Source organism: Oryzias melastigma, linkage group LG2, assembly GCF_002922805.2.
Source record: "Oryzias melastigma strain HK-1 linkage group LG2, ASM292280v2, whole genome shotgun sequence".
In the NCBI taxonomy this organism is placed as follows: domain Eukaryota; kingdom Metazoa; phylum Chordata; class Actinopteri; order Beloniformes; family Adrianichthyidae; genus Oryzias; species Oryzias melastigma.
In genome coordinates, this window is record NC_050513.1 from 10,549,172 (window position 1) to 10,573,140 (window position 23,969).

The window sequence follows — 23,969 nt, forward strand, 5'->3', positions numbered from 1 at the left end:
CCAAATTTGGGACTTTTTTACTAAACACAATCAACAGTTATTCTATAACCTTTCCCTTTATTTTAACTGAAAATGATCAATTTCGGGATACCTACATTAAAAAAAAAAATCATCTTTTTTAATATATTTTTTCTTATTTTATCTGAAAAATATCAATGTTTGGAGATACTTTTATCAAAAACAGTCATTTTTTAAATCTTTTTATCCTTAATTTAACTGAAACTTGGCTTTATTTTGGATATTTTCACTAAAAACAATCATTTTGGGGACAATTTGGGGGTATTTTTCTTTAAATTATTAATCAAAACTTTGTTTTATATCAAATGTATTTAGATAATCTACTTAAATTTGGCTAATATACTTGATAATGCCTAGATATTTGGCAGTGCATCTCTAAAAATGGCGCCATAAAAGCTGATCAATCCTCACCAACAGAGTTTGATCTCCTTGATCCATTTGGAAGTTTCTATCACTTTCTCCAACTGAAATTTCAATGCTCAGAAAGTCTGAACTCTTTAAGTTTAGTGAGAAGAAATCACATTATTTCTGTGCATATGGGCATGTTTCTGAACTATGAAGGGAAAATAGCAGTTGGTGCTGAAAGGAGAAACCTACAGAGCGGATGAAAGACGAGAACAGACTAGAACAGACTCTGACTTTGAGAGTTTTTAATATAATAACCGACGGTTTTGTTCTTCTGGTTTGGCTAATAATTTTCCAGCATTCTTTAAGTTTGTCCTTCATGAAATTCCTAATTACTTAGCCTGTGTAGCTGCAAAGAGACTCATGAAATGTACAAATATGAGTGTGAAATTCACTTCCTGTGTCCTCCTTTCAATGTTTTTGAGAACAAGGAAAAAACTTCAGAGGAAATTTCTCTAAAATTCTCTGGATTTCATAAAAATGTGCAAAAAAAACCCCAAATGTTTCCTGGTTTCTCACTGTCCCGACCTGTGCCCGCTCCCAGGTGCTGAAGGGTTTCCCAGAATGCCTGCAGGCGGACATTTGCCTCCATCTCAACAAGAGCCTCCTCCAGGGCTGTAAGGCGTTCCGTGGAGCCACGAAGGGCTGCCTGCGGGCGCTGGCCATGAGGTTCAAGACGACCCACGCTCCTCCTGGAGACACGCTGGTGCACAGTGGAGACGTGCTGACGGCTCTCTACTTTGTGTCCCGCGGCTCCATCGAAATCCTGAAAGACGACATCGTCATGGCAATCCTGGGTGAGTCTTCCTGAGGTTTCAGAGCTGCTAATTCCATCATTTTGTCCAAAATGATGCGTCTTACAAATCATTATCTGACAACACAGTGAGATGAAATCATCACATTTTTAATTCTTTAACTGATTTTAATCCACTTTTTTATCCGTTAAGTGATCCTTTTGGATCAGAACAAACTGTATAAATTATGTTTTTTCTTCAGTCACATTTCACTGTTAAGTAAACTCCTCCCTGGACACTTGGGCGGTATATTTTGATAAACCCCACCTGCATGAGAAACGTCTCTTTAGGACGTGGATTTACACCCAAAATTAGTTGTCTTACTTTATTTTTTATTTACTTATTTAACAAGCCACCTACTAGAATCTTGGAGAAAAGGTTCTACTTTAATTTAAAGGAGATTTGACAACAGACTTGAGCTTTAGCATGAACTTTGCAATGTTATATATTTTTAGTTTTGGGAATTCAATTTGAATAATAAGTAATTATTAATTCATTAATTTAACAAAATCTAAAGGTTTAAAGCATAGTCAAACAAATATTCAATAAAATGCTACAAAACCTGATGGTGATTTACATGCTGAACACAAATATAATATTAAAACGAGCAAAAATAGAGAAATATTGTAAAATAAACGACATGCTAAACTAACTTAAGGGATGGGAAAACACAAAAAAAGCAGAAAAGAGTAAGAAAACGGTTAAAGATGATCCTTGCAATGATGTAAAAAAGTAGAAACGTAGAAGTAAAAACATTAAAACACAGAAACAACTTGAAGTTGTCCGCTGAAATATTACATTGGAATTATTCTTCTTCACTTTTCGAAGTTTGAAAAAAATTTAAAATGTTTCCATTCATTCAAAAAAATAGAAAAAGGGATCCAGATGACCCCACTCTGCTTAGGATAGCACAACTGCAGCGCCGCTGTGGCCACAACCAGCATCCATCACGAGCCTCCGCATGCTCAGATCTCCTCATTAGCCTCGTTGATGAGCGTCTCTGAACATAACTCAAGACGAGCCACAGAGGAGCTCCTCCACTGAAACTCGCCCCCTTTAGCATAAAAGCAGGTGGGCCAGCTAAAAGCAGGAGGCTCTGGTGTGCCGTGATGTATGACGGCTGGCAAGCAGAGATCCCTATCGTGCAGCAACTCTCCTAACATGAAAGCAGTGGGAGGACGCCATGGAAACGGGATTTGTTTCCATTAAAAACAGCTTCTTTGTAAACCCAGAAGAGAAGGCGCTCCGAATTTTCTCCCTGATTTTTGTCTGTGACGCCGTTCAAAAGAGCCAAAAAAAAAGTCCGGTCCCGTCTGCTGGCAGGTGTTTTCCACCGAGCCATTTCCTTTTTCCCACCACTTCCATGCAGTCCATTAGATGAAAGCAGGTGACACAACAGGGTCGCCATGAAGAACAACTGTGGAGGCTGAAGTTACAGACTTTCTGCAACTCAGCAAATTCTCTCCAACAGTTTTTTCTAATTCTATCACTTCATGCTATTTTACTTTTTCTGTTAAAAACTGCTCTAAGGTAGAAAATATGTCTTAAATTAGACCCATTTATCAGATTATCAATGAGTATTGAGTCCTAAAGGTTACAAACAAATCGGGTCTGTGCTGACCCACTTATTTTAGCTATTTTTGTCTGATTAGGGAAAGGTAAGAAGAAAATTATAACATAAAATGCTTCTTTTAATCTTTATTCTCTATGATTACATTTTATTTATATAGTCCAATATTACATCAGGGTTTTTCTCAATGAGATTCAGACCAGTCAATGCTCCAAAAACATAAAATCACTCATAAAATATAAAACTACTCCTAAACCCTCCTTCTTGGTAAGGAAAAACTCCTAAAAAACCAAACCATTCCGGGACAGCTAAGGGTGTGAGATGAGCCAGAGGTGAGGTCCACGGCCAAGGACCGGAGCATCACCTGGAATCTGGAACCTCCCCCGCTCTTTTGGAGGGGAACAACACCTGAATCACACTGCACCAAACGGAGACATGGAGAACTAAATGAAACATAAATGACAAAGAATAGTGGAGTGGATGGAAATGGAGGACAGAACTCCAGTACAATTCAGTGATGAATTTCAAATAAATTTCAAATAAAGCTTGATGTAAAACTAACCCAAACAGAAGTATGGTGCTCCAGGATTTTTCGTGAACCTTTTGTAACTTGAAATCACACTTCAGCCGTTTGTAGAGTTGATAAATGTCTTCGCTTTTAGCATCTTTTTCTTATATAAATGTTCAGTCAGCCACTTTTGAGATTAAAGTCGGAATTCTTTGATTAAAGTTTGAATTCTAAAAAAAAGGTGTTTAAATTCAGAGGGAAGCTATCTGAATTTAGAGATTCAAGTTTCAATTCTGAAATTAAAGTTTCAATTCTGAGATTAAAATCTGAATTCTGAGATTAAAGTTATAATTCTGAGTTTAAATTTCAATTCTGATATTAAAGTTTGTTCTGAGAAAAAAGGTCTAAATTCTGAGATTGAAGTCTAAATTCTGAGATTAAAGTCTAAATTCTGAGATTAAAGTTTCAGTTCTGAGAAAAAAGGTCTAAATTCTGAGATTGAAGTTTAAAGTCTGAGATTAAAGTCTGAGATTAAAGTCTCAATTTTGAGATTAAAGTTTCAATTCTGAGATTAAAGTTTCAATTCTGAGATTAAAGTTTTAATTCTGAGATTAAAGTTTCAGTTCTGAGAAAAAAGGTCTGAATTCAGAAGAAAACAATCTGAATTAGGAGATTAAAGTCTAAATTCAGAGATTAAAGTTTAGATTTAGTGAAACAAAGTCTGAATTCAGAGGAAAAGAATCTGAATTCAGAGAATAAAGTTTGACTTAACAGAAAAAGTCAGAATTCTAAGGAAAAAAGTCTAAATTATGAGTTAAAATTTGAATCATGAGATGAAAGTTTGAATTCTGAGATTAAAATTTGAATTCAGAGAAAAAAAGTTTGAATTCTTATTACAAATTTGGATAAAGAAGTCAGAATTCAGAGGAAAATAATCTGAATTCAGAGATTAAAGTTTGACTTTTGAGAAAAAAGTCTGAAGTCTGATTAAAAAAAGGTCTGAATTGAGAGAAAAAAAAAGTCAGTTCTTAGGAAAAAAAAGTATGAACTAAAATTAAAGTTTGAATTATGAGAAAACGTTCTGAAGTCAGAGAAAAATGCCTAAATTTTGAGAAAAAAAAACAAAATATGAGATTTAAGTCATAAGTCTAACATTTAAATTCACATTTTGAGAGAAAAAAAACTCAAAATTCTGACAAATTAAAACTGACATTAAATTCTTTGTTTCTCCAGATCATCTTCTGTAAAAAAACATTTTTGATATTTCCCACCAATTTTAATAGTTTGTCAAACTTATTCTTAGAATGTTCTCCTGAATGAAGATGTGAGCATGAGTTCAAGAACATAAAAAAACCTCCTTTCATTCCAGCTTCCTTTCCTCCGATAACATCTGGTCCTCATCCTGCTGAAGGGCTCAGCTCAGGCAGATTAGTCGTGTTCATGTCTGAGTATCAGCATCCGGCAGATCCGAGTGTAATTCAGGATTTTACCGAAACATGAACAGGCATACTGATGCTCTGTTTGTTTCCCACAGCTGACTTGACTGATGCAGGCGGCAGAGGAGGTGACATCTGATCACAAGTGGTCACTTGAGATGCTGGTGTAGATGCATTGAAACAGCAGCTGTTAGCTGATGCTCTTAGAGCCGTCCTCTGGCGCTTGGATCAAGTTGGGCTAATCTTATCCGCCGCTAAAACAGCCTCTTTGTTTTATTCCTCTGATTTACAGCTTAGGGCTTTGGCTGGAGCAGCCTCGCTTTTCACTTTTCCCTTCCGACCGCAGAGTTTCCACACATTACATGAAGAGTTTGCAAACAGAAACTGAAAGACTTTGAGCTCATTTCCATGAGCGGCAGAATCCTCATACAATGTATGTGGAAGAAAGCGTTTTCTTTGTGTTTGTGGTTAAACTTACTACCAGAAATATCTTAAATGATTTCTACGTCTTCCTTTTATTTATTTTTTTAATGAATTTATGTTTCTGAGTTGGAATTCATAGTCTTTTCTTCTACTTAATGTTCCAGTGTTTGCATGGAAGACTTTTTCGCAAACATTTCTGAAGAACATTATAAAGTAAAGCTGAACAATGATGAGAGTTTTTGTCCATAAAGTTTGACCTATCAAAAGCTCCTTATTGCAGATGAAACTTCCCTTCAATCCTTTTGACCAATTGTGTGGCTCTTGGCCCCTTTTGGTAGTCTGGGTAATGTAGTCAAACTTTCATACCTGGTAACATAGTGTAATTACACCACTAGAAATGGCTCTTGGTTGTCTGAATGTGCCCTATATTTATGATGATAAAAATAGAGTATCTCTGAAATGTTCCAGTGTTTTTGAATGTATCAGTTCTCTTGCAATTACTAGCATCCATTTGTTTTTTAACAAACATTTGGTGACTGTGTGTTTATCTACTTCCTTGACTTTTACTACCACAACCAAAAACTGATTGTATGCTCACCTTTTTCTTGGTCTATTACTTCTGCAACCAAAAACTAAATTCTTGTGTCCTGAAAAGGATGTCCCAGTGTTTTTTGAATTAACCAGTTCTCTTGTTGCTACAATTACTAGCATCTCTTTAGTGTTAAATAAATGTTTGGTGATCGTATGCTCACCTTTTTCTTGGTCTTTTATTGCCAAAACCAAAAACTTAATTCTTGTGTCCTGAAACGGATGTTCCAGTGTTTTTTAATTGATCAGTTCTCTTGTTGCTGCAATTACTACTAGCATCTCGTTGGTGTTAAACAGATGTTTGGTGATTGTGTGTTTATCTACTTCCTGGTTTTATACTGCTGCAACAAAAAAAAAAAAAACTTTGTTTCTTGTGTCCTGAAACATGTTCCAGCGCTTTTGTCTTTGTCCACCTGCTTCTAGTTTTCTCACTACTGCAGTTCTAAGTCTATCATGTTTGTGTACTTAAACTCACGATCGATAGTTGGGTTCTTTCTACAATCCTGGACTTAGTTTTCTATGAAGGTTTTGATCTTTGAGAACTTTAAAGGGAGAAAAGTGTGAAAATGTTCGTGTGTGTCTGAAAAAGGTGTATATTGAGAAGTTTTACAGTATTAAAACATCTAGAATAATTGTTTAAAATAATGATTATGTTGACTACTTTAAGGATTTCACCTATTACTGGCTATTAAATGAGTTTCCACAATAAACACTGTCTAGATTATTATTGAAGACTTATAACAATCTTCTTTGACTGATCTGGGCTGAAATCATCTAGTTTAGTTTGATGATTCTTGTGTAGTGCCTTAAGACAACCTTGGTTCTAAACTCATTCCAAATTCAATTTAATTTCGATTTTCTGTTTCTTTTTCTTCTTAAAAAGATGTTCCTTTTGTCCAACAACCCTCCTCTGATCTCCTTCCTCAGGTAAGAACGACATCTTCGGCGAGATGATCCACCTGTACCCCAAACCGGGGAAGTCGTGCGCGGACGTGCGCGCCCTGAGCTACTGCGACCTGCACACCATTCAGAGGGAGGAAATTCTGGAGGTGCTGGACATGTATCCGGAGTTTGCCGACCATTTCTTCACCAACCTGGAGCTGACCTTTGATCTGCGCGACGAAAACACCAAGGTAATTAACTGGAGGGCGAGCCACTCCCTCTTTCTCTGATCAAAGGGGTCCTGAAGTGGACGGAGGGCTTTTATATCCAATCAGATTGACTAATTCTACTCTCTCTGTTCTGAAGAGACCATTAAGCTGAATGAGCTCAGATGAGTTTGTCTGTCGAACATCCTCCTGATTACTTCCTCTCAGGGCTTCTTTGATTTACAATGAAAGAGTTTAAATTGGTAAAAGTATTTTCCTGTAGATCAGTCAGAAAAAAATGGTTAAGATGCAAAGGTATAACATTAGATATAGGGATTATAGTTATAAATAAACTAATTATAGTAATAGTCTATAAGACACGTGTCAAAGAAGTATTAGAAGTAATACAATGATTTTATTCTATTGTTCTCAATGGCTCGATGTTATCTTGCGCTCATTTTGAAATTGTATAATTTTGACAAATATATTTTTATGGAGAGTAAAATATTAAAAGTTATTTAAGGTTTAAGTTAATTTATTCTGGAATAATATTTCTTCCTTTTTCTTATTCATTATTACAGTTAGTTATCGTTCTAAAGTTAAAAAATTGGCATTCTTCCATCTTTTTGGACTATTTTGGCATTTACTAAGATTCTTTAGGCTATTTTGGAGTTTAGCTAATATTTTAGCTACACGCTAGCTATTTTGGCTAATTTAGGCTTTTTTTAAAGTTTTTTTAAAGCTATTTTTGAGTCAGGCTAATATTTACATGCTAGCTGTTCTGGCAAATTTATGGGTTTTTTGGGGGTTGTTTTGAAGTTTAGGTTTTCTCCAGCTACATGCTAGCTCTTTTGGCTAACCAAAGTTTTTTTTTAGGCTAATTTGGCATTTAGCTAATATTTTAGCTGGCTATCAGCTTCAGCATTTTTAGCTATCAATTTCAGCTATCAGCTATTCAGCTTACAGCATTCACACTAGCATTATCACAGGTAATGGTATATATTAAGTTCATACTTATGTAAAAAATGTATGATAAAGTTTTAAAAAATGTCTTTAGAGTTTTCAATAAATCCTTATCCTGTTCAGCCCTCGACCTAAAGTGCATTTAGGATTTTTTTGCTCCTTGTGCGATTGAGTTTGACAATCCTGCTACAAGGATTTTGAGCTATAGGTGAATTTCTTGTAAAAGAAATTTTGGACTATAAGTCACAGCAGCCAAAAAAGTTATTAAAGAAGAAAAAAATAACATATAAGTGGATTACTGGAGCAGAAGTCACAATTTTGGCACAATTTTTTTAAACACTCCAATAAAAATTCTCACACCCCTTGACTAAAGTATGTAAAAACAAAATGCGACTTATACTCCGAAAAATACATTATTTATTCGGGAACGGGTTCATTCCGAGGAAAAACAATGTTTTCTCTGGATCAATTTGGAAAAATGTGTTTGTTTCCATGAGTCAGCAGATTTTAAACGTCAGTTTTCAGGATGAAACTATTTATGACGTAGCTTGTATCTTTTCAGGCGACCTACCCAAAGATGGGACAATCCAACATGGCTGACATCAAGTGTCGACGAAGAGTTTCGTACAAAAGGAAGTCCTCCTCAGGTCAGACACGCTCATTCTGCTTCGTCATGGTCAGAACTGCTGACGGTCCAAGATCAGGGCTTGAAGTCCTCTATGTAGCTTTAATATCAGTAGTAGTAGGGCGGTACTGGTACCAACGCAACAGCATCAATTTGTCTCACACCAACATTTCTCCGCTGACAAGTACCAACAAACACACAGATGTCAGAGCAAAAAAGGTCCAAAGTGTGTTTGTGTTTCTCCAATATTGATGTAGACGGCGTGCAAAACATGGCGGTAACACCAGTAACCTGTCCAAACACTAAAATACACCAGATTCTAGCAGAAGAAATACGTTTTACAAGTATTATAGTGTATTTTTATTACATACCATCCTGTTTATCAGAAAAGGAAAACGCTGTTCCGAAGTATCCCAGGATCCAGCAGCTTCACCTTCAGCTTCATTAACTTTCAGTAATTAATTCCTGCATCGTTTGACCCTCTTAGCCCTCCTTTTAAATGACTAAGTCCAATAACTAGGGCAGTTGTACATTCAAGAACTGCTTTCCTTAATAGCCTTGGTGAAGAATTGAGTAGAACGTGTTATTAAGCAAAGGTTTATATATATATATAAGGTCATGACTCTTGTTGCCGTTCAGAATCCTTTGGATGACGTCCAATGTGCCACATGAGTTTACCTTTAACTTGTATCACGGTTTGATAGGATTTTTGTCATTTACTTAAATGTATTAGTCATGAAGAGAACAATATTTTTGCTTGTGGTGTTTCAAGATGTCGTAGATGTCGGTTTACGGTTCAGACACTTTGACAATTGAGGTTCATTGTCTTAAAACTGTACAGGAAGGCTGTAGAGGTGCATGTTGGGTAAATCGTGTGAGCTTTGGTTGTTTTATACAAGTTCCTCTTGTTTGTTGAGTCAATGGGCCGAGCATCCACATTTATTTCAGCAGACTGGATCAATACCGGCTCCTTTAACCATGGAAGCAACGGAGGAGAACTTGAAGAGTTTAAACATGAGAAAAAAGGGTAAAATTGTTTGTGTTTGTCTGAGAAAAGTGTGTAGTGAGGAGTTTTAGAGCCTTAAAACATCTGTAATCCTTCGTTGTGATGTTACACACCTTAATCAGTTCAAGTACTAGTCTATGGTCCCATAAGATGTTTTTGAATAAAACATCCAATATTTGAGTACTTAATACATGTTTTGCACTTTTTCCCATATATATTTAGTTTTCTACACCATTAAATCAAAATTCTAATATAAAATACAGCACCTATTTGTAAATGAACACACCACAATTGATCTTGAAGTCAGACAAAAGTTGATTAAATCTAAAGACTAGATAAGGGTTAAATAAAGTCCCACTCCTTTCATCTTTTGATCATTTTTCAAAGCGTTCCCAGACGTCTTTCCATTATGATTATCCCGTTTTTAATCAAAATTTTAAAAATCCAGTGTTGTTTACTAGGACATAGTCTCACCAGAGCGTCATTGGTTGATTGGAAGTTCTTCTCTGAGTTGTGGACGATCTTTTTCAAACTCCATTTTTGTCCGTCTGCTCTTGATTTCCAATGATTTGAACAGTTTTCTTTATATGTGCCACCATTTTCACCTGAGTGGGACTTAAAGATGTTTTACTCGAGCGGATCTTTCATTACAAGTGAAGACTGTCGAGTTTTCATTCCTCCACATTCTGCCTCAATTCAGGCAGTTCTAATCGGTCGCCATGGTGACGGGCCATCCGAATATAGTGTCACCACTCCTCGATGTAACGCGTGACCGTTTCCGTCCAGCTGCTGTCAGGTGTGCGGGACTGTGGAGCAGCGTTGGGGGTGGATTTATTTCGCGCATCAGCTGCTGTTAACGTTGTTTGTCCTCACTTCAGGCCCGAAGCTAAACACAGACGGTCTGCTGTCAGAGATAATGAGGAGGATCTGCCGCCCCAGAGGAGGCTCCGGCACAGAAGCCTCTGTTCTCCCCGCAGATCTACTGATAACCGTCTCCCCCCTCCCGCAGGATCCCACAAGGAGCCCGTGGCCACCCTCTGCGACGCTAAGCAGAGGCGGCACGTGTACGCCTCCTCGTCACCTGAGAACAGGGAGTCTGCCGAGGAGGGGGAGGACGAGGAGGACGAAGAAGAGGAGGAGGAGGGCAGGGAGGAGGAAGAGGAGCAGAGGCCCCTGTGCTCCGGGGTTCTGGGTTACCCGGTGGTCCGGGACCACAGCCTGGTGGTCGGGCTGAGCAGCACGGCAGAGGCTCCGGCGGCGAACGCACAGAGTCAAAACTATAAAGGTGAGAGGAGGTGAAGTCCTTCATTTTAGGTTGTTTTTTTTTTTTTTTAGAATTACTATTTTTACAATTTATTTTATTAATGAAGTTGAATTAAAAAATAAATAAATTTTAAAAATTCAGTTGTTAAGATTCCTTTTATTTTATATATTTTCTTTAAAAATAAAAGTCCTACTTTTGCTTTTAGCTTCACCCATTTTACCTGTTTTGATTCGTCTCTTTAAAGAAAAGTTAAATACCTTTTTTCAAACTAAAATAGTTTTTTAGGTAAAACGACTTTTAGATGTATGCTTTTATTTTGAAAGGCAAAGAATACAATCCTTTTAGAGCTCTGATTTATTAAAAAAAAGACCTTATGAGGATTCATTTTTTATTTGATTTAGGATATTTAGAAGGAAACTGATGCAGAAGCTAAGAAAACATGTTTCATTGCATTGTCACTTCCTGCTACAAGTAAAGCTAAAATATTGAAGATTTTAATCACATATTGGATGAATCATCTTAAAACATTGGATTTTCAGCTGCTCCTTTTAACCTCCTTCACTTTAAGCATGATCAAGTGTTTCTTGAAGTATTTTTAGTTTTAAAGTCTGTGCATCACTTTTAATGTGCGAGCAGCGTGACCTGGAGTGACCTCTCCTTTAAGCTCCGATGCTTTCTGCTGAATATAGTGACGTTGTTAAGAAGCTCGACTGGGAGTTGACAAGTCTAATGACCCGCGTGTCCTCTCCTCCCCGCAGAACTCCACAAGGAGGGGTGGGCGCGTCCACATCCTACGGGGGGCGCCGAGGACTCCCCCCAGTGCACGGGGATGCGCGCCCCCGAGGACGACAGCGACTCGGACCTCACCTACGGAGAGGTGGAGCATCGTCTGGACCTGCTGCAGCAGCACCTGAACAGGTGAGGGGATGAAGATGTCGGAGTCTGATTCTAATTCTGGAACAGACTCACTTCAGGCTCCCATTCAGAAACAGCATTATAAATGTATACTAGTTCCTTTAAACCTTCAAAATAAAAGCATTAACATCCAATCAAACCTGCTTCTGTAGAAGGAAAAGTTGTGCTGTTTTTTTCCACTCTGAGGCGTTTTACACAATCTTATAGTTCAATGTCTCCCCCTAGTGTTCAGTGATGGTACAGCACCCTTCTGTTTAAGATTATCGATGCTTTTCAATACATTTTCAAATATTTACTTATATTTTCTATTTCAGATTTTAAAAAATATGAGACCATGTGACCATGTGTGAGTTTTTACAAGTTTTTTTTTATTTGTAACACCAAATTATTTTGGGAAATGTTGCATAAGCCTGCAGTTTACTTCATTAGAAAGTTGCAGTCTCACAATGTTGGAAGAAAATGTTAAATTAGTCTTTTTGAGACATTTGTAACTTTGAAAAATTGTTCACAACTAGTTTAATAGTTAGTTTTTTAGAAAAAAACACAGAAGAAGCAGTAAGCAGCAGTTCTGGGGCTTGTAGCAATGTTTTAAACCCGATCTGTTTAGCCTTTTTTTCCCATGGATCTTTTTTTTATTATTATTCTACTAAACAAAAATTCCAAAATAAATCTAAAACTGTACCAAAAAATTTCAATACTGAGTAGTTCATGTCACTTTTTGAAGTGCTGAATAAGATCAAACTGTTTTTATTTCATGACAAAGGTCAAAAGTGTACTGATGAAACAAAAATGCTTAAATACCAAAAACAAAGCAAAGCTGAGAGTCAAAGAATATATTTGACGCTAAAACATTTAAGGATGACAATTAAAAAGGCAAAACAAATAATACGAAGAAAAACAAAGTTCCAGAAACCAAAACACAATTAAAAAAAATGTAAATAAAATTAAAACGTTTTAGAAACAAACATCGCTGATTGGATGATGCGTGGGAATGTCAGAGTAACTCATGATATGATGTGATTCATGATACGTGGATCACGATACCGATAGTATCACAAAATAGAAAATATCGCAATTTCCAATATATTACCTTGGTACTCTATGATATATCACTATTTTGTGGATATATACCTTTTTGTCTCTCCAAAAAACTTTTTAAAGAAAACTATATATTTATTTAGCATCTTTTGCAACAGTAAAATAAAATAATCAATAAATATTAAGGTGTCTTTGTAATAATAACATACATTTCAAGGTAAATGAACAAAGCTTTAATTAAGAGCTAAAATGCAGAGTATATCAAATGCCATTCTCACTTCAAAGACAATAAATGTGGAAATAAAAATTCACATGTGGTATTTTAATTAATTTTATAATAATTCGCCGTATGAATATTTTGTCCCACCTCTAATGATGACATTTGATTTTTTTCAAATGCGTCTTCAATGTCCACATACTAATACAAGTATAGTACGAAACATATCCAGGATCACTTGATGCCAAGTAACTTTTAGGTGAAATGATGAACGCATATCATCCAATCAGCAATGTCCCATAAGACCTAGCTTTTTTTCTGTAAAAAAATTAAGAAAAAAGTTTCAGAAATCAAAGTGAAATGAGACACCAGAAAAGACAGATTCTACATGATACTGGATCCCATCGTCCAATCATCTGTCTCTACCTATTTTGTTTTTTCGAAAGGTTTCATTTATTTTGTGTCATTTTTTTCAATTGTGTTTTTGGTTTCTGAAAAATTGTTGTGATCTTTGATATGTTTTTGAGTTGTGATTTGTTATTCTCCAAACTATCTAAACTCTGTTTATCTTTAACCAGGTATTTCTAAACTTTTTTGAAACTATTTTAGTCTGTGTCAATCCGACATCATCGTAGTGAGAGACTACTACCGTCCTGTTTCTCTATCATTAGACTGGAGTCTCAGATGACTGCAGACATTCAGGCCATCCTGCAGCTCCTGCAGAGGCAGACTGCAGCCGTCCCCCCCGCCTACAGTACCGTTACATCCGGTCCGGAGTACCAGAGCGCCGCTGTCCCGCCGTCTCTCCAGACAAACGTCATCCAGGTGCTCGATCCTCTTCAACGATAACCCGATGTTGGAATGACCTCTAATCAGGCCTTCTTTCACAGAGTTGTCCTTTCAAATCCAAAGAAACCCCCCCGGTCCTCCTGCCTGCGGAGGTTCATCCAGACCGGCACGCCGCCGCCGCTCAGAAGTGCTCCGTGGACGCCGTAAACTCTGCAGAGCGGCAAAGGCTACCGACGGGCCGACAAGCGTCTCTACCCAACGTCCCCAACAGCTCGGGAGTGCCGGAGCTCCACAGACCGCTGTCTGACCCGGGACTCCCGGGGAAGTAGGCCCCGCCCCCCCCTTAACCCTTCTCTGATCACTGAAGGTATTCTCTCACGCTTGACTCAGGGTCTAAGAATGAGACTGAATATGCAAAGGATTCAAACTGTAGACTTTCTTCCATTCCTTTTGAGATCATCTCAGCCGTCCTGAAGCTGAGCTAGCTGTACAAACCCATTTATACTGAGGTATTTATACACAATATAGTCCGTATATATACAGTCATCTGTGTGTACATAGCTCATGAGAACACTGCCAGCAACGCCCGGCACCCATGTGCGTTCTCCTAAGAAGATATGCATGATTTAGTTTTCTTTTCTCATCTGCTGCATGTTCCTCGCACACGGATGGGCGGCGTTCAGGTGGGACGCTCACTGCACGCCGGCCACGTCTGTGTCTGACAGAGCAAGGAGGCGGGTCCGAACGTTTTGTGTGCCTAATGTCCATTATTACGAGCCCCTCCCCCCACCCAGGCGAAGTAACATGTGAGGAAGCCTCTGAGAGCAATAAGAAGCCGCGAGGGCGTCACTCTGGAAACCTGAACGAAGAAGCGCCAACCAGCAGCTGTTGGGTTTAAATCATCGGAGCAGCACCGCAGTTCCTACCAGCTGGGAGGATGCGAGTTTGACACCCCTGATATAGGGTAAAGTCATGTTCAAACTTATTAAACATAAATCCAAATATTCATGATTAAATTAATTCTCAAAGTTTAATTTTCAGTTCCTTTACGCCATAGATTAAGCCAAAATTACGGATTAGCGTGGCAACGTAGCTTCAGTTAGAAACCCTTATAATCAGTCAGAACAGGTAGCCGGAAAGTTAGCCGTGCAAGAAACTCCTGTTTACATATATTTATATATATATATTGTCAGCTCGCTAATTGTTTAAGACACGTCGTTCTCCAAGAGTCTGATCATGGTGCACACAGAACACTGACCCCTTAAGGCAGTAGGTGGTACTGCACGTCAACTGTTGGCTTCATTTAATGTGATCGTAATGTGAAGCTTTTAGTGTGTAATTGCGGTTGTTTCATTTTAGCTTTAATAAAATCCAAAACTGTTAGTGTCTTACTATTATAAGAAATATTTTCAGGAAAAAGTTCTCTCCCTCAAATTATTCGACTATTTGCCGATGACTGACTGGTGGAAGAGAATACCTTAAACAGTTTGCTTAAAGCCCATAATGCACTGTGTTTACTGTAAAGAAGACAGAGCAATAGCATATTTGTGACTTAGTCTAATACATTTTGATGCATTTAGAAAAAAAATATTTCATACTGCAATAAAAACCTCACGTTCCGCAATTTCCCCCCCAAAAAATTGAATTCTTAAAATTAATACATGTATATGTAACAATGTCAGGCACCATTGTACATATATTGTGAATTTGAGTGCATTAAGTTTAACATTTGCGTCATATAAAACAATAAAATAAATACCTTGTTTTGATCAATAGAATGTGAGACATTTTCAGGGAAAATTTGATGTCTGTGTTCAAAAATGAATGTCACCAACACTTATGTAAAACTAACTAATCATTTTTAACAGTCCTCCAGTCTAATATTCAGAGAGAACGACTCATAAATGGCTTTGAAAAACTGGCAATAAAGCTTAAAATAAGTAAATTTAATTATATTTTATTCAAAATTATTTTTCAAAGGTGGAGTGGAAAATGAAAATGCCTTACCTCCGGCCCTCATGACATCAGGCCAAATCCATCACCGTGGCTTCATGATACGCTGCCGCCATTTTGAAAGCCGTCGACAGTGTCCGACTCGGTCTGAGTCACGTTTTTAGAGGAATTACTGTCGCCAATCATCAGTGAGCTTGTTCAAAGTCCACATTTTATTCTGACAAATAATTGTCTAGGACTATGTTCAAATCCCCACCTACGACATTAATTTGCGACTCCACTGTGTTCAGATGATGAAAACGTTGATAGTTTATTAAAAAACTACATTTAAACACGTTTGTTTTGCAAAAATTGTTTGACCGCAATGCATTGTGGTCTATATTTGTTAGTGTAGCAAACATTTATGCACACTAGTTTGTCGCAAAGACTTCTGGGAAATATCTAAGGCAATAGATTTTGAAATAGTAGATTCGGACAAAATGACCAACGGACTATACAGTGAAAGAATATGGACATAGTCTACGGTTTAGTAATGATTCTGTTGTGGTATTTTAAATTATACTAACAGTAATTTATGTAAAGTCCAAACAAAACTGCATATTTTAAATGTCTTTCAGGTGAGTTAGAGTGCTTAGATGACTTGGTTCTTCATTTCGACTACATTGAATTGCAATATAAAATTTCAGACTTTACCATCTATTTTAGCGTTCTGATTGGTTATAGATCTTGTCAATCAATCTCCTCCATGTCTAACGTACAGAATGCGTTTACTTCTCTAAATCGACATATCTTTGATCGTGAGCAGATCTTGAATGAAGTGTGTAGTGAGTTTTAGAGCCTTAGAACATCTATAATCCTACTGTGCGCCATAAGAGAGAAAAGTATTCATTTAATTCACTGAATGTAGCATAAGCAGATCCCCTTTACTTCCCAGTTGCAGCATTGTTGCATAAAAATACAAATGTGTATTTTTGTTTGTAGCTAATATATCTTCGGATGTGAAAAATGATTTGGAGTTGTCACATTTTTTACATTTTAAAAATGAAATCAATTCAGTAACAGACTGATAGAACCCACAAAACTCTTGGACAACTTTGGAAAAAAATGTGTTTCTAATGAATATGGTGAATCCTCGCAGCTGGAAGGAACTGCTGGTGGTTTTGCTGCATGTTTTCGGTCTTCCATGACATTTGCTTCCTTGAAGAATCTCTTTAATTAATCATGACTGTAAAGTTACGCAAACTGGTCTCGCGTTTCAGGAACCCGAGACAGCCTTAGCTTTACTCACCTGCTCCGGCCTTTCTGAACCGTGTAACCGTAGACTGAAGTGCATGCCGAAAAACCACTTAGTCCTCCTAGTTTTTGCATAAAAACCTCTGCTAGCATGGAGAGTGCACTAAATTAACCCTATCAGAACGTTTCCGTTAGACCTATTTTTCTAAATCTGTCATTATTTTTCTATGTTAGGACGACGCCTCTCAACGTAGCAAGCAGGATGTCCGACCGCTGCATGCTGTTGCACTGTTTGAGTTCTCGTTTTCTTTAAAGCTCATTGAGGAAAGAAGGAATGCTTTTGTACTTCCTCCGTCTTATTCCAAACTCCTCGTGTCCAGAGAAGAAAAAAAGGCTTGTCTGAACTTTTATGGGATTCGCAAACTTTTGCACAGAGATAAAAAAAAACCTTGCTGTACTGGAACACAACAACAATGTCACTTTTTAAATCTAGTGCTGTTCACAATTGTTTTTATGCATTTTTTTAAAGGTTTGCCACTGTATTTTATACAATGCAACACTTAACAGCTGATCTGAATGTTTCTGTTGACTCTTATTTAAACTGTAAATAGATTGGGATGATGCACAATTGTACAGACGAATAAACAAATTACACAATGAGTCATGTGTTTACTTAAAACATAGTTGGCTGTGTTTGGAATACATACTATTTAGTGACAAAATGGCACAGTACATTGAGATTTAAGGCTCTTCTGCCCCCTTGTGGCTAAAAAATGGATTGCAAACAAGTCTGGCCTTTAACAAAATCCCTCATTTAAAGCTGTTCCCTGGCGTAGAAGGAAATATTCTAAGTGCACCTGGTTAAATGATGTCTTTCACACGGCGCCAAAGCGTTACAACTGAGGTTACACAAGCTGTTGCTGCAACGGCGGCGAGGTTTAGACGGCCATGGTGCACAGGATGAACTACAAACAGGAGAAAAGGTAAGAAAAGTCATTCCTAGACCCAAGAAATTTAATAAATTGTATTTTTGCAAGATAAATCCACCTAAAAACTCTTAGTTTAAAAAAAATAAATGCACTTTTGTGTCTCTTTTACTCACATCGTCGTACTGGAAGGTGACGTTTCCTTGCTGCATTGTGTCTCTGCGCCTGAAGTGGTCTGCAACAGGAAGTCCGCTTTAGAAACGGGTTTCACAACAAGAGCCTGAACTGAAAGAGATGGAGATCTTTACCCGTTAGCGTTCTCAGTTTGACGCAGCACGCCACGTAGTCGTCAAAGAAGACTCTTCCTCCTTTGTTGTAGCGCTTGATGATGACGTTCAAGACCTGAGGACTGACCCTGAAGCCTGGAGGGAGAAGTCACATGACTGCATTCTTTTTTTACAGGACGAGGAAGTTAAAAACGTTATGATTGCAGATAAATCTTTGGACTGTGGAGTAGTAAAACATTAGAGATTAACTGTAGAAACAACTTCTTAAAGCAGAAAAACGAGGAAGTGAAGCTCTAATCACCCATGGCATTGATGGCCTGCGACAGCTCGTGCGGCTCAACCGTCCCGCTGCGGTCCTGGTCGAACATCATGAAGTTCTGCTTCCAGCCGTTCAGAGCGGCGAACAGCTCCTTGAACTCGTTGAAGCCCATTTTCCCCGTGTGGTCCCTCTGGAGACGAAGCGGTTAAGGTCAAGTTTGAGCAGAAGAGGCGTGAGCCTGAACCGAATGAGGTAGAAAGGATACGTCGAGCATGGCGATCATGATCCGGCACGTCTCCAGGCTGAACGCTGTGAAGGTGGAGAACAGATCCACAAATCACCAAAGACAAATAGTTTTATTTAGGAGTCAATGAATTAAATCTCTTCTTTCAACATGTCATCAGGCTGTATTTTAATCCTTACATTGTGTTTGCGTCAAAATTGACCCGTTTTAATTGGTATGTATTCATTTTTGTTTGACAAAAACATTTACTTGTGTACGTTCTGGTCAAAATAATCTTTAAATCCTTGATTTGTTTTAATTTCCTTAATGAAGTTTGAAGAGAAACTCCAAAGCAAAATATGTCACCATGTCTAAAAACTTTAATTTTTAGTTACAGTATTTAGTGACCACGTATCTGTAAAAAGGGCTGGACGATATTTATCATGATAGAAGTTTTACTGACAGGAAATTAAGTATCTCGATAGACTTTTATTTTGAAGGGCCCAAAATCAACACTTGCCATGTTGTGACAAACCTAACTTATACTCTCCAAAGAGGAGAAAACGCTCAGTAAATTCTTGCATCTAATTAGTCGTGTTTATTAGCTCTTCGTTTTTCTCCTCATGTACCATCGGCACGCTGGGTAAACAAACGCGTGACTCGAGACACGCCCCTCCCCCGTGGTCACTTCACTTGTGTGGCGTTTAGTTTAACTGATGAAGCAGCTGAACACACGGCGATTTTTAACCGGATTCAGTCAGAACTGCTGCTTCACTTAATGCAGCAACAATTAGCTTAATTAAAAGGATTTGTAAACAGTGCTGTTGTTAGACGCTAATGCTAACAAGCTGCTCCGTGCGTCACCTTTATGTAATTAGTACAGATTTATAGTCCCACAGTATTTTCATGGTTCATATGGGCCATATGACATGTCGGACAAAAACTAACATAGAACATGAATAAAAACCGTGTTTTCCTCCGTTTTAGCAGTAGCATTACAGAGATGGTGCTAAACCATAAACTGTGACCTGTCAAATGTCGTGCTGAGTCCGCCTTCTTCAAGGTGCAGCTTAAATATGTCAATGATTACATAACAGTAATTTGAAACTTTGTTTCCAAATTTTTTTGTTATGATTTCACTTGGAGGCAGTAGAATTAAGGAATCTCTAATGAATCTGTCCCTGTGTTCTCAGTATGTCTGAAATTAAAGTTAGACGACAAAGACGTGTTCATTTCATTTCTTTAAATTAAAAAAAAATCAGAAAAAAGTTTATAAAGTAAAACATCTAAGGTATGTTTGTGTAAAATAGTGTTATGATTTATTTAAAAAATATGTTACGACAGCTAGATATTTTTTTTTTTTTAATCTACCAGCCAACTTGACCAGAGACTCATTAAATTTCAGCTCCTATATAGAGGTATTAAAGTTATTTCAAATCCTACAAAAGAATAGAGTAACGTTCACAGCAAGTTATCCAGAAGCCCTATTCCTCCTAAAACTGAAAATAGCACCAACCTTTTTTATCACCTGAAGCAGTGACACCAAGCGTGCTCAATTCTCCAACAAAAACAACAATTTTAAGAACGTCGGAGCAGCAATAGTCTGAACTATGAAAAGAAATTCAGAGAATTTGGTTTTCCTTTCTATATTATTCATGGAATGTTGACAAAGCTGTGAATTTTATGTTCTGTGAAACTTGAAAACATTAGAATTTGTCTGTAGAATGAATGCTTTGTTTTTAAATGGAACTGATCAAGCAACTTGAAAGCTTTTCCTGGAGCTTTCAGTTCCATTTGTTTTATATATATATATATATATATATATATATATATATATATATATATATATATATGCTTTTTCTTATTTTTCTGGAAAAAATAAACGGTTGCATTATGTTCCTTCAGTGCATCTGTTGTGTTTAATGTGATAGGAAATTAATATTTAAATCTAAATAACCTGCTGACGATTACATAGAGCGCTCATGTTTGACAAATATATTTTATTTTTATCGTATATTGAGATATAAAAAAAAAAAAGCTCCATCGCCCAGCCCTATTCATCATATTACAAAAGATTAGAGATTTAAAATTCTGTGATTTAAAAGTTGCTTCATTTAAGGGGTTTTGGTAATGTGGGTCATTTTGACCCGTAGGACAAGGGGAGTAAAGTGAAAGTAAAGATTGCAAAGTTGTGTGCTGAGATTATTTCAGTCCGATCTTTCACCGTTTTAGTCCACAAAAAGGGGAACCAGAAGTGTAGAAACCAGCCTGAAAAGCTTTAAATGGTTCACTAAAAGCTGAACAGTTTAAAGCTGGAGTCAAAACATGGACTGTGTTGTTTGTGGACAAAACACTGAACTGAGACGGCTCGGTTCAGGTTTCAGTCGACTTACGGTTGTAGCTGCCCGTGAAGCCGGCCTGAGTCAGACATTTCTGCAGCTCCTCGGCGTCGACCTCTCCATCCTGCACAGAACAACAAGCTAACCCTCACCAAAAGAATGTTCTTCTCTACCTGAGGCTCTGCACGCTTATCAGAATCAGTCATTTTACTGGGAGTTTGACTCAAAGGCAGAGTGAAAAGTCTGGAAAAGTCTTGTTCTGACACGTCAAGTGAGAGTGAAACTAAATCTTACATACCTGCCCGGCTATGGCTGTGAAGTAACTCCACATGGGGTCGTTGGCGGCTGGAGGCGGGGCACCGTACGCGCCTGGGTAGCCTCCACCATATGGCGCATATCCTCCTCCTTGGGGTGGCGCGCCCCCCATCTGCCCATACATGGGGTTGGGCATGTGTCCACCTGGCATGGGGCCTCCTGGCATGTTGCCTCCAGGCATGGGGCCTCCAGGCATGGGGGCCCCATACTAGAAAGAAACCCAGGTATGTATGAACTGGGGCTACACTTTTCTTTATCTTTGATCTATTCCAAAAGTGTTCCCAGAGGGCTTTGAATGAGGATTATGCCATTTTTATCCACAATTTAAAAACTTATGAGGTTTTCTAAGACATAGTTTCTACAGAGTGGCAAGTAGGGGTGTAACAGATCACTAGTCACGATTCAGCCCAGATGAGAACCAATTTCAAAGATGTCTTGATTTTTTTTTTTTATATAAATAGACCTCAATTATTTAATATGTTGATGTAATGTGTTTTATAGTACTTTATATACGTTTTATTAAATATATGTATTGAAGCTTTTCAAAAAAATCAATTGAAGGCTTTTATTTTGTTGTTTTTTCCCCCTTTTTTTTTTTACCAACACTGATCCGAATAGTGACACGACCCGAACCTTGAGTTTTATGATTCGTTACACCACTCACAGCAGTTCATCAGAAATTCACCTGTGTGGGCGTGGTCATTGATGGTGAATAATTCCGCCCCTCCTTCACCCCCATGATGCTGTGAGAGCTTTCCGTTTACATCAGGGGTCTTCTTTAATTTTGATTAAGCTATTGGCTTGTTTCTTTAATTTAATATTTTCTTTTAAACTATTGTCTTCTCGCACTTGGCTGGGTCGTCTGCTTTCGGGCCCTGCTTGTACCCTTTGTTCCCTCGCCCGGATTTCTCCTTGGCTGGTGGGAGGCTGTGGGTTGCGGGGCTCTGACTCCTTGGGTCAGGAAGTAGACGGCCAGCTGCCAGGAGGTTGGTGCTGATGGCGTCTTCAGGGTTCTCTCCCTTTCTATTTTTGTTTACTTATATTTTATCTTTTCTGATATGTCTGTAGGTTCTTGTATACATATATGGATATAAGTTTTTTTTTTTTCCTTTTTTTATATCAGTAGGGTGTTTTTATTGTGTTGTTTCTATATGTACAGCACTTTGAGAAACATTTGTTTATATAAAAAGTGCTGTATAAATAAAATAAATTTGAATTTTGAATTTGGATCTAGTCGTCTACAAGTGGAAGCATCAGAACAGAGCACATCTATGTCGCAAATATGACCTTTTTCAAACTGCTCAACAATTTGACTAAAGAAATAATTTTTAAACTTATTTCTCTTAATATATGGCTAAAATCAGTAACTGTTACAAGGCATGATGGGAAATCAGATGTTTCACAAAGTTTCAAGTCGGTTATATTCACGTTTGTTCTCCTGCACTGTGGATCACAGAAGTGAGGTTTTTTTCCCTTTTTTCTGCACTTTCGGCAATGAAAGCTTTCCAGATAAGAGCCACACCTTTGTACCTTCCTCCTGTCTTGTACTTTTACTCTAAATATATTCAATGAAGTTTTTATTATTATTATTCCTAAGGAAAACAAAAAATAAAGTATAATAGTAGTATAGAAGGTTGAGATTAAGTATATCTAAAGATGATAAACACTTAAACTTTACTAGCAGAGGGAGGGGGATCATGGGGGTCTAAAGGTGACGGTTCCCACTTTACATACATCCCGGAAGTTACTTTATCTGTTATAAAAAACAAGTGTAAAAACAAAAGGCAGCTCATAAACTACCACTTTAACACAAAACGGTCGCTTTAAAGAATGATTTAATCCATAAATGTTGCTTTTGTACAAGTAAATGACAGGAAAAGGGAGTGGGAGGAGTCATTAACACCGATGAGCTACAGGTTTGTTAGCTAAAGTAGCGACGATGACGCATCAAAAACCCGCATGAACACGTTCAACTCACCCCTCCGTATCCGGGATAAGCCATGGAACTTTAAGGACGGCTGAACTCGAGGGTTATAAGTTTTTTCGAAGGAAAATCTAGCTCCGTTTGTCGCCTTACTACTACTACTTTCACACTTCCCATACGTCTGAACTACTTCCTGCGTCACGTCCGACTGTCCGCGCGCAAGGGGTCAATGATTGACAGCCGGGCGAGCCAATAAAAAAGCCCCGCCCGTTTCGTTCATTTTGGTGTTAACTGTGAGGATACATTTCAGTTTAACAGTAAAGTTATGGTATGAAACAAATTTGAGAATAAATGAAAGTAACCAATATGAAATAATACTTTATTTTGGTAGAAATATTTAAGAGTTGCTGTAATGCAAGGATACAACCACTAGATGGAGCTGTGGATCACAGCCTAAAGTCTTTAAACAACTGAATTTATTTAATACAATAAAGATAAAATATACAAGTACACATTATTTCGCACCCTTACTAAGAATTTGTTTTAAACGGACATAAAAGTCTAACATAATTCACAAACACTCCTTTAAACCAATTTTTACTATTTACCTCTTGTGGCCCCTCCCACTTACTAGCAGTTTATCATGTTTTGCGGCTTCCGGTTTCAGGATAATTAAAACATAGTTCACTCAAAAGTAAATTTACGTTTTCAGTTCGATTTATTAGATAAAAGGTAAAACAATTAACTAAAAAAAAATTAACTCAACATTCAGTTTTCTAAGCACGATGGGCACTTCCGGTTTCTGAGAAACTCATCTTAACCTTTGAGCTATCATATGGGTCCAGTCCAGACGACTCCACCCT

General features: G+C 37.7%; 2 protein-coding genes across 7 annotated transcripts in view; one reads left to right on the forward strand and one right to left on the reverse strand.

Annotated features, from left to right (window-relative positions):
- kcnh7 (potassium channel, voltage gated eag related subfamily H, member 7) overlaps nt 1-17,493 on the forward strand; it is a 102,804-nt gene extending 85,311 nt beyond the window's left edge. For 2 of the 6 annotated variants that reach the window (XM_024294344.2, XM_024294346.2), the window contains 7 exons: nt 968-1,220; nt 6,670-6,875; nt 8,356-8,440; nt 10,434-10,709; nt 11,447-11,606; nt 13,530-13,683; nt 13,749-17,493. In XM_024294344.2, the coding sequence (XP_024150112.1) occupies nt 968-1,220; nt 6,670-6,875; nt 8,356-8,440; nt 10,434-10,709; nt 11,447-11,606; nt 13,530-13,683; nt 13,749-13,976 (1,362 nt within the window). In that variant the 3' untranslated portion in view covers nt 13,977-17,493. Of the gene's footprint in view, nt 1-965; nt 1,221-6,669; nt 6,876-8,355; nt 8,441-10,433; nt 10,710-11,446; nt 11,607-13,529; nt 13,684-13,748 lie in introns of all 6 variants that reach the window. The other 4 variants (XR_004949276.1, XM_036215745.1, XM_024294345.2 and 1 more) reach the window with 4 other exon arrangements.
- Nucleotides 17,483-23,334, reverse strand: zgc:92027 (uncharacterized protein LOC449543 homolog). Its single transcript, XM_024294348.2, has 8 exons — nt 23,161-23,334; nt 21,166-21,390; nt 20,922-20,991; nt 18,571-18,614; nt 18,348-18,495; nt 18,068-18,181; nt 17,936-17,994; nt 17,483-17,798 (listed from the first exon to the last, which is right to left on the reverse strand). The coding sequence occupies exons 1-8, from the start codon at nt 23,182-23,184 to the stop codon at nt 17,772-17,774; spliced, it is 711 nt and encodes a 236-aa protein (XP_024150116.1). The 5' UTR covers nt 23,185-23,334; the 3' UTR covers nt 17,483-17,771.
- Nucleotides 23,335-23,969: the final 635 nt, after the last annotated feature.

Excerpts from the sequence above, each read along its gene's own strand:
- zgc:92027 (XM_024294348.2), bottom strand. The coding sequence starts at position 23,184 with ATGGCTTATCCCGGATACGGAGGG. Across the intron at positions 18,615-20,921 it reads CTTCACGGGCAGCTACAACC|CGTTCAGCCTGGAGACGTGC; the intron begins GTAAGTCGACTG and ends CCACCTTCACAG. Across the intron at positions 17,995-18,067 it reads CAAACTGAGAACGCTAACGG|ACCACTTCAGGCGCAGAGAC; the intron begins GTAAAGATCTCC and ends TTCCTGTTGCAG.